This window comes from Dioszegia hungarica (assembly GCF_025882075.1).
Source record: "Dioszegia hungarica strain PDD-24b-2 chromosome Unknown MKK02contig_7, whole genome shotgun sequence".
Taxonomy (NCBI): Eukaryota; Fungi; Basidiomycota; class Tremellomycetes; order Tremellales; family Bulleribasidiaceae; genus Dioszegia; species Dioszegia hungarica.
The window spans coordinates 1,055,877-1,066,078 of record NW_026515769.1 but is presented as its reverse complement, the minus strand read 5'-3'; the positions used below and the strand labels follow the sequence as shown (position 1 = coordinate 1,066,078).

The 10,202-nt window shown below is 56.8% G+C and overlaps 3 protein-coding genes across 3 annotated transcripts; all 3 read left to right on the top strand.

Annotated features, from left to right (window-relative positions):
• Positions 1-1,727: 1,727 nt before the first annotated feature.
• MKK02DRAFT_24035 (P-loop containing nucleoside triphosphate hydrolase protein) lies at positions 1,728-6,606 on the top strand (the record flags this gene model as incomplete). The annotated part of the gene is made up of 7 exons (XM_053086832.1): positions 1,728-2,038; positions 2,082-2,913; positions 2,960-3,052; positions 3,099-4,094; positions 4,141-4,306; positions 4,357-6,440; positions 6,496-6,606. The coding sequence occupies 7 exons, from the start codon at positions 1,728-1,730 to the stop codon at positions 6,604-6,606; spliced, it is 4,593 nt and encodes a 1,530-aa protein (XP_052947372.1).
• Positions 6,607-6,869: 263 nt separating this feature from the next.
• Positions 6,870-8,144, top strand: MKK02DRAFT_43520 (uncharacterized protein; the record flags this gene model as incomplete). The annotated part of the gene is made up of 3 exons (XM_053092468.1): positions 6,870-7,466; positions 7,517-7,574; positions 7,624-8,144. The coding sequence occupies 3 exons, from the start codon at positions 6,870-6,872 to the stop codon at positions 8,142-8,144; spliced, it is 1,176 nt and encodes a 391-aa protein (XP_052947371.1).
• Positions 8,145-8,473: 329 nt separating this feature from the next.
• MKK02DRAFT_43519 (uncharacterized protein) lies at positions 8,474-9,972 on the top strand (the record flags this gene model as incomplete). The annotated part of the gene is made up of 10 exons (XM_053092467.1): positions 8,474-8,524; positions 8,577-8,607; positions 8,659-8,729; positions 8,807-8,869; positions 8,916-9,005; positions 9,073-9,234; positions 9,296-9,312; positions 9,364-9,472; positions 9,521-9,673; positions 9,739-9,972. 10 exons carry the CDS (start codon positions 8,474-8,476, stop codon positions 9,970-9,972), a joined length of 981 nt encoding a protein of 326 aa, XP_052947370.1.
• Between the last annotated feature and the right edge of the window lie 230 nt (positions 9,973-10,202).

Here is a 10,202-nt window from a genome sequence, read left to right as displayed (position 1 = left end):
CGTAGTTATCGTTCAGGTCGTTAGGGGTCGTAAAAGGCGAGAAAGTTGGTTTATCGATGCATACGAGGTCGTTATAGGCTAGGAGATTCAGCTAGCTGGTCGTAGAGACGAATGAAGATAGAGAGAGTGGCGACTCACAGCTCCTCTACCGGTGCTCCCTCCTGCAAAGTTGACTGATCCTCTACCTCTCGCCTTCCACGTCTGATGTCTCCCTATCCTTTCGTTCGGCGTTGTTGGGTCGTTTCAGGATCGTGGAGCTGCGTGTGCACGCCTGGGAGCAGGCGACAGATGAAGGCTGGGAGATGTGGAAGGGATGTGTGTCTTCAAAGGTAAGGAGGGGTGATGGAAGGGGGTAGCTTCGTAGGGATATTTGGGATCGTTAGCGAGCTGATAGACATGAGCGAGCGAGCGGTCGTTATCGTAGAGTCGTGAATCGTTAGATGCGGCCTTGTCGTTACAGTCGTGAGAGGAGAGACGAGAGAGCAAAACGGGGAGGAAGAGAGAGAACAGAACAGAGTGAGTAGAAGGAAAGGAAGGTGAAGGCGCTCAGTGGATCACCCACGCGACGGGGCGGTAGAAGATACCTCAACCTTCCACACGCCACCCTGTCACGCCCAGTAACGCTGCTTGGGTCCTACCCCAGTGGTAAAGGGGCGATCTGTGTGCTTCCACACACGCCACCAACACGCCGAACGTCAACATCCGATCAAGTTGGTTGATAAGATCAAGAGGGAAAGTTCAAGGAGTAGCCGCGTGTTCACCCCGGTTTCAGATGTTGATCCGTGCGTGGAGACGGAGGTGGCGGGACGCGTCGCAGGAAAACGCCGTTAATCCCGTCTTATTGGCCTGTTCTCGCCAGGAACGAGTCATGGTTCTCCTTCTCGGTTCTCGCCAGGGAGAAGCCTTCCCACTCTCCATAGGAGCCCGGACACATCTACCGTTCTGCGATCAACGGTGTCATGAAGATGCGTCCGCCGTCGTGCAGCAGACTGCGGGGAGCTCTCTGGCGTGGTTATGGGCGGCCTTCAGGCGGGCTCAGTCCGACAAGATATCGCATGATGGAATCAGCATCGCTCCAGCCATCAGGCTTCAGATGAGGGAGGGTCAAGGAGTGGGCGAAATCCTATACTTCACGACTCCTCTAGGTCTTGGCCAATATGAGGTGACGTCAGCCGGGTCCAAGCTCCTACAATTCTCTGCGACCTGATCTGAAGGATGCACACCCTCACAAGTCTCACCTCAGACCTGCTGGTCTCGCAGCTTGAAACGTTGAACCTGGGTACTAACTCGGGCGATCCTAGGCGATCCTCAACCAGTCCCTCGTGATCGGATTCCAGCAAACCTCACCGGCGCGGGTCCGGCCCGGTGCGGAATGTGTGATGGCCGAGCTCGGGCATGACGTTGAAACTGAAAAAGAAGATTTCCCCGAGGCTGATTCAGACTCGGCCATATCCGAAGGGCTGTATTTCCGCGTGTGGGTCGCTCGATCCCTGTAAGGCTGCTCAATTTAGCTGGCAGCATTCGCTCTTCCCCCTTTCACTTTGTCCTCCTCTTCGGCCTGGTCGCTATATAAGCAGAGATTGCGAGTAGAGTGCTCTTGCTGCATCCCTATCGAGATCTACAGCAATTGGTCAAAAGTCGTCGGAGACAAAGGTGCAATTTTCGCTCGAAACCTATAAACAGATCGCCACCTGGTTACGCCGCGCAAGCGCTTCCTTTCCACCAATATGGCAGCTCTCGACGCACCTCGTACCGGCTCGTCACCGTCCGCATCGACCCTGCATCCAACATCATCTGATGGCGGCTCTCAGAGCGGCTCAAGTCCCGCCGAGAAGGTCGGAAACTCCAAAAACAAACAATTCGACGAAAAGCGGCAGCCATCTGTTTCGGGCTCGGAGGATTCGGGGTATGAGGATCGAGGAGAGCATGAGGTGGATGATGAGGGAAAGAAGAAGCGGGTCAAGGTCGTGCTAGAGAAGCGGACGGGGAAGGAGCTTGTTAAGGAGATCGGGACTGGGCCATATACGATTCCACGATGGTAAGTCACATTCCCCTTTCCGTCGGTCAAAGCTGACAAATAGGCGTCACTCTCTCCCCTTCATCAATCCAAAGTACGGCCCACCTCCAGCGCCCCTCTCGCTCGACGATGCCCAGATCACGCCAGAGGTCAGCGCGAGCTGGTTCTCGTTCCTCTTTTTCAACTGGATTTCGCCCATGATGGCGCTGGGTTCCGCCCGTCCCCTTCAACCCACTGACATGTGGAAGATGGATGATGCGCGTTCAGCGGAGCGCGTATCCCGCCGTCTCGTCGACGCATTCACCGTCCGTCAGCGCAAAGCGGAGGAATACAATGCCAGACTCCTCGACCGCTCCACACCCCTCCCTCGCTCCCGGCGCATCCTCTACGCCGTCCTTGCCAATCGCGAAAAGCGGGAACACATGTACCGGACCAAGTTTGGCAAAAAGACACCCTCGCTCGCATGGGCGCTAAGCGACACGTTCGGTCTCTACTTCTGGGCGGGCGGTCTCATCAAGGTCGTCGGAGATACAAGTTCCGCCGTCACCCCTTTGGTGATGAGGCAGATCATCGCCTGGATCGCTCGACGGGACGCCGCGAAGCGTCTGGGTCTTCCCGAGCCAGATGTCGGGTACCCCATTGGAATGGCTTTCGTGCTGTTCGCACTGCTCGTCATCACCTCGATCTCTATCCACCACTTCTTCGTCCGCGGTCTCGGTACGGGAGTCATGGCTCGGGCGGGTATCATCTCTTCGGTCTTCAACCGGGCTCTCCGCTTTACGCAGAAGAGCCGGGGTGAGATCCCCAATGGAAAGCTCGTCAACCACATCTCGACGGATACGAGTCGTATCGACTTTTCGGCTGGTTTCTTCCACATGACATGGACTTCCCCTTTGGTATGTCTTTCTTCCTCAAGCATCATGGGGCTCGCTGACATTCTAGCAATTCATCGTGATCACTATTATCCTCATCGTCCAGCTCGGTTACTCTGCCCTTCCCGGTATCGGTTTCCTCGCATTGATGATGCCCGTCCAGGTAGGTTTACCTGTCCTCTTCGCTCAGACTCAGGCTTATACCTTAGACCCTCTTCATGAAGAAGCTCTTTGGCTACCGAAAGAAGTCTATGATCTGGACCGACAAGCGCGCCAAACTCCTCCAGGAGATCCTCGGCGGGATGCGGATCGTCAAATTTATGGCGTGGGAAAACTCCTTCCTCGAGCGGCTCAAGACCATCCGGAGTCTCGAGATCCGATACGTCCGATCCCTCCTCTGGGCCCGGTCAGGTCTCATGGCATTCGCCATGTCACTCCCTATCCTCGCCGCCATCCTCTCCTTCATCACCTACAGTCTCACCTCGCACGAGCTCGAGGCCGCCACCATCTTCTCGGTCATCACCCTCTTCCAGCTCATGCGGCTCCCACTCATGATCTGGCCCATGTCCCTCTCGACCACCGCGGACGCCTACAACGCCATCGGGCGTCTCCAAAAGGTGTTCGAAGCGGAGGTGGTCACGGAAGAAAAGGCAGTCGACCCCTCCATGGAAGATGCAGTCCGGGTGGAGCATGCCGCGTTCACGTGGGATGCTGCGCCTGTTGCTACAGACGACAAGGAGATGAAGAAGCTCAACGCCAAGCAGGCGAAGCGGATGGGCGTGGTGCAGGGTGCGGAAGTGAGCAAGGAGCAGAAGAAGTTGGCCGCCAAGATTGCAAAGAAGAAGAGCAAGGTTGATCTCGCGACTGAGGCCGAGGCAGAGACGGCTGGAGGTGGAGCGGGCGGGCAAGGCGTCGGAGAGGCGGATATCGCCAAGGGCGGTGCGCCGGAACACCCTGGCGCGGTCGTTGCCGAGGGCAAGGTCTCACATGACGCCGAGGAGAAGATCTTCAAGCTTAAGGATATTGAGCTCAACATCCCCCGTGGTAGTCTTACCGCCATTGTCGGGACTATCGGATCCGGCAAGTCGAGTTTGCTTCAGGGTTTGATGGGGGAAATGAGGCGAACGGAGGGGAAGGTCACTTTTTCGGGTTCGACCTCCCTTTGTGCCCAGACCCCATGGATCCAGAACGCTACTGTACGAGAGGTAAGTCATGATGCCACGAGGGCATACGGACTGCGCTGATCTGCAGAATATCTTGTTCGGACAGCCGTGGGACGAGGAACGGTACTGGAGTTGCGTCCGAGACTCGTGTCTCGAGCCTGACCTTGAGCTCCTCGAAGACGGAGATGGTACTGAGATCGGGGAGAAGGGAATCAACCTCTCAGGCGGGCAGAAACAGAGAGTTAACATTTGCCGTTCGTACCCGTTTCCCACTGCTCGTGTGGTTCTCCGTGCTGATTTCCAGGTGCAATGTACTTCAATGCCGACATTATCGCCCTGGACGACCCCCTTTCCGCTCTGGACGCTGGTGTAGGAAAGGCAGTCTTCTTCAACGCCATCGTCGGTGCTCTTTCCGACAAGACACGTATCCTCGTCACCCACGCTCTCCACTTCCTCCCCTACGTCGACAACATCATTTGTATGGAAGACGGCCGGATCACCGAGCAAGGTACCTACACCGAGCTTCGCGCGAACGGACGGGCCTTTGACCGTCTCATTAAGCAGTTCGGATCGGAGGATGTGGTCACACAGGAAGAGGAGGCTGTGGAGGGCATCAAGATGGTGCATCATGACCGAGCCAATATGTCCGCCAAGGGCACGGTCAAGTCGCTCATGCAGGACGAGGAGAGGAATGTGGGAGCGATGAAGGGCGGAACATTCCTCAACTACTTTAAGGCCGGTCGGGGCGCTATCACTATCCCCCTCCTCCTCATCGCTATCGCCGTCCAGATGGCCTTCTACATCATCACCTCCTTCTGGCTGGTATGGTGGCAGGAGTACAAATGGGACCGGCCCAACGGGTTCTACATGGGTATCTACGCCGCCCTCGGTATCGGATCGGCCATCTCCATGTTCCTCCAGGGATTCGCCCTCGCTGTGCTCAACTACTTTGCCTCGGCTCGGCTACACAAAGACGCAATCACCCGCGTCATGTTTGCTCCCCAATCCTTCTTTGACACCACTCCCCTCGGTCGGATCATGAACCGGTTCGCCAAGGATATCGACACGATCGACAATACCCTCGCTGACGCTATGCGAATGGCGCTGAGCACTCTCGCTCAGATCATCGGAGCTACTATCCTTCTCGCTATCATTGCCCCCTACTTCCTCATCGTCATGTTCGCGGTCACCCTCCTCTACGCCCATAACGCCATGTTTTATCGGCGGTCATCGCGCGAGTTCAAGCGGATCGACGCTATCCTCCGGTCGTCCCTCTACTCGCACTTCTCGGAGTCGCTCTCGGGTATCGCCACTATTCGGTCGTACGGCGAGCTCAACCGGTTCTTTGCGGACAACATCAAGCGGATTGATATTGAGAACCGGGCGTACTACCTCACCACGATCAATCAGCGGTGGTTGGGTCTCCGTCTCGACTCGCTCGGTGCCCTTTTGGCGCTCTGCGTGTCTTTCATCGTCATCCTCCAATCCAACGTCTCGGCGGCGGGCGGCGGTCTGGCTCTCTCCACCCTCATCATGATCCAGCAATCCTTCTCGTGGCTGATCCGTCAGCTCGCAGAGGTCGAGAACGACATGGTGGGCGCCGAGCGGATCATGCACTATGCCAACCAGCTAGAGCAGGAGCAGCCACACCAGATCGAAGCTACCAAGCCGGCGGCGTCTTGGCCCGCCGAGGGACGGATTGAGTTCAAGGACGTCCGAATGCGGTACCGCGAGGAACTGCCGGACGTCCTCAAGGGCTTGACCATGTCGGTAGGCGCGGCGGAGAAGATTGGGGTGGTGGGACGGACGGGAGCGGGCAAGTCATCCATCATGATGGCTTTGTTCAGGATGTCGGAGCTGTCAGGAGGCAGTATCACCATTGACGGGGTGGATATTTCCAAGATCGGCCTTAACGACCTTCGGTCCGGTATCTCCATCATCCCCCAGGACCCGCTCCTGTTCTCCGGAACCATTCGGTCCAACATCGACCCTTTCCAAACCAAGACGGATCTGGAGCTGTACGATACCCTCAAGCGGTCTCACCTCGTCACCTCCTCTACTCCCCTCGCTGCCGGCGAGGACCCCGCCACCTCCGGCGCGGCAGTCACTCCAGGGCGCTTCACCCTCGACACCGTCGTCGAGGAGGAAGGCGGAAATCTTTCGGTCGGAGAGCGGTCGCTCGTCTCACTCGCGCGAGCCCTCGTGAGGAATACCAAGGTGTTGGTGCTGGATGAGGCGACGGCGTCGGTGGATGTAGAGACGGATAGTAAGATCCAGGAGACAATTAGGAGGGAGTTTGGGGATCGGACATTGTTGACGATCGCGCATCGGCTCAAGACGATTCTGAGCTATGACCGGATCTTGGTCATGTCGGATGGTTGTGTAGAGGTGAGTTATAAATTCCCCTGCCAAGCGTACAGGGATACAGAGCTGACTATAACAGGAGTTTGACACGCCTGAGAATCTGTATCATGCGGGAGGAGCGTTCAGGGAGATGTGCGAAAAGTCGGGTGTGGGCGCACCCGGCGGGAACCTCTGGGCGGATCGGGGTTAGGGAATCTGTTGCGAGGGAATCTTACCGAATCTGTTTATAGTTGATTCATGTCTGTAGTATCTATAGGATCTTTGATGTAGTGTTGAAGCTTCTTCGGTAAGGTCGTCAATTTGACTTGCCACCCTTGAATCGACCGCGCGCAATGACGCACACACGTCTCACCTGCGCACGTGACCAAAATTGCCAGGATTTTGCGTATCATCACATGCATCACATCTCAGTTCCATCTCGGCAAATCAAACACAGTGTAAGAGCTGCACATCATGCCGTTCGTACTCGACACAGAGCGCATATCGGAATTTGTCGACCAGCTCCCCCGCTCGGTCCTTGAGCGCGCCCCCAAAACCCACTTCCCCATCCAGCTCCCGCTCGCCTTCCCTTCTCCACTACACCATGTCAACCTCCTCACTGTCCTCCACCTCGTTCACGCCACTCTCAGCCAGCCTCGGCATACTCTCTATCTCGCCGAGACCCGATCTGATGCATACGATATCGCCATTCGAGGCGTCTTTGGACTATACCTCGGCTCGGACGAAACGTGGGGTGCGCAGAACTTGCTCTCGGCGAAAGCATGGAAACAGGGGGCTATGAGCGAGGCGAAGGTTGGGGAGTTCTTCAGCTTGGATATCATGCGGGAGAAGAACCATCCGACCTTGCCTGTGAAGATAGGGGAGAGGTGGGGACCGGGCGCGGAGATAGCGGGGGATCTGGTGGCGCTGTTCATGCGGTTAGGGGAGGGGATGGCTATGCGATGTGTAGGGGAGGCGGTATTGGCTGCTCTAGGAACGTCTAGAGAGGGAGAGAACGATGGGGAGGGAGATAGGTGGACAGCCGCTTCATCCCGAGCTTTCTGCGACCAGGTGAGTTAGGGTCTAGATTTGAAAGCTGCATGGTGGGCTGATGGTGACAGGTAGTGGCTTTCGAGCCCGTAATGGCAGACGGCTACGCCTCTTCGCCTGGAGATACACGTGAGCTTCCATCCATCCATGTCTGTGAGAGGTGGTGCTGATTCAACAGACCTTCCATCCGCACCGCTGCGGCTCCTCCAAGATCTAGCGGCTCTCCTTCCGTTACTGCCTGAACTCGATCTCTCCAGTCCAAATCTGGACCCAGTGTCCAATCTTTCGCCTCTTCCCTTATCACCACCTCTCCTCCTCTACCTCGGCCTCATCACCCCTGACGCCGACAACGACTCAGACTCGGCGAAACTACAATCTGCGATACCCACGGGACAGTCGGTATTCGAGCTTCTCGCGTCTCTGACCTCGGAGACAACGGCGGATGGCCCTGACAAGAAGGACCCGAGGAATGCAACGGTATCGGCTGAGACGTACGCCAAGCTCTACGCAGCTTCGGTTGAGGCTTGCCAGCAGATCGGAGATTGCGCGTCACTTGCGAGCCAGGAGGGCGTGGAGGCGGGGTCAAAGCGGGGCATGAGCTATCTGGAAGCCGAGAGGGTATGTGCATATCTGGCGACGGTGATGGAAGGGAAGGGGCTGGGCGTGAGAGTAGTGGTATCGGAGGGCATCGACTTGTAGGGGCAATGCAGCTGATACTCCCAAAGTGAGGGCGGCCGGTCTCTCCTGCTTAAGCGGGGGAATGCCTCCACACAATGAGCTCTTCACAGGTCTGGCTTTGCGCGTGGATAAGGACCGAAGTCCATCCTGTCAGCTGCGGTGGTGATCGTCCAGTCACCCGCAAGCAAGCCCCGTCCCAAAGTCACGGTGAAACAGGAGGAATGTGACGTCAAATTCTGCGCACGGTCCAGTCTGGATCTGAGGAATGTGAACGAGCTGAGCGAAGGGACATTCGAGGTGATGTGTACCTTATCTCTGTATCACCTCTGTCATCCGTGAGAGCCCTCACTATGCCTGACCCAGCGAAGGAGAATGATCTCAAGGCGTACAACAGTATCGAGGTGGGTGTGATCCTCTGGTACGAGGTGGAAGCGACACCCGCTGATTCCCCAGCTTTGGATGGAGGCCGAAGGAAAGCGCTTGAGTGAGTGGACATGCGCAAGTCGAGGAGAGACTCCAGCTGACAGATACTCAGCGGAGCATGTGATTAGCTTTGATAAGCGTACTAGGATCCACCGGAACTGCCTGTACGCTCCTCTAGACGTGGTGAGTCAACCCTCGTTTCCACCTTCTTACTTCCTCTCTGATCGTGCTGCCCGGCGTTGGTCAAGCTGAGGGGACAGGACCTGAACATATATCTCGCTGTACGGTCCAAAGGTCCAGTCAAGAGCGACCTGGCCGTCGAGGTCTCATTCGACGGCCGCCCGATCCACCCTATCTATCTACATTAAGAGGGGGAATCATCATGTGCTCCAGATCTCCCACTTCTTCAACCTCGAGAATGGGGACACCTCAAAGTTCCCCTTCCACATAGGCAGCATCGTGAGCATCCGTCTGAGGCCCTCTACCTCCATTTGGCAGTACATACTGGCGCTAAGCTGACGTTCAGGCAGCGAGCAACAACGCCATGCTCCCTCCTCTATCAGAGGAAGTAGGGGAAATCAAGATCGACGTCTACAAAGCGTCGCTGGTGAAGAGCAACAGGGGTACAAAGTCGAGCGAGAGGACTTCATTGCCGGCTATTACGGCGCATGTGACCGAGCTAGGTGGCGTGAGTCAGCCTTTTTATCCGCTTTGCCACCTAGTTCACGAGACGCCCAGCTGATAGGTAGACCTCTTGCTGCATCCGGTCGGTCCTTCCTGAGGTTATCCAGACGCTGGCGTAAAGCTGACAAGATAGAGCAAGTCCCGCTGAGCCCTGCACCAACGACGAGATGAAGAGCATATACCGGCCGAGCGAGCCGTACAAGGCGGACGATGCCAAGCCCTTGATCTCGTTCGTTTACGAGGTGAGCGCCTTTCTCGATGAAGAATATGGATCCCGACCTGACAGGCAGTACCATGAGCGTATGGACGATGCTGGGGGCGCAGACACCAAAGCAGGCATCACCGAAGCGCTGGGGAAGCGAGTTCGACGCGGAGAAGAGGGGGTAGTGCAGGAGTTGAGGACAGAAGTGGGCGAGCTCAGGCAGGAGATGAAGGAGATGCACGTAAGTCTGATGATACACCTAATCTCTTAGCTATGGAGTCAAGGGACATAGCTGATTGGGCGCAGGGTGTCCTGAAGGGGCTAGCCAAGGGCGACAAGAGAGGCCGGAAGCGACTACGAGGCCTGGACCCTCGGCTGTACAGCGACGACGAGGTAGTCGACGTCGATGATCTCGAGTCGCGCCACTCGACGCACACGCCAGAGCTAGGCGGAGGGGGTCCGCTGAGCGCGATAGACGGGGATGATGGAAGGCCGAGGCGGAGAGGGCGGAGAGAGGGTACCAAGAGGGAGCCGACTTGATTGTGAGGTCGGATGGACCTTGACGGAGCCTCTCGGTCAATGTAAGCATATGTGAGCAGTGTGAAACCGAGCCGGGATGTGTTGGGGACAACTTCATAACCTGCTCGCGACCCATGGTACGTCCGGGCGTGAGGTGCTGGTCACTGTGAGGCACAACGAAGAGCTGCAGCCCGTCTGTCGCCGGGCGTCATGCTGTTCGATATGGTCGCGGTGTCTTGACTAAGCTGTTC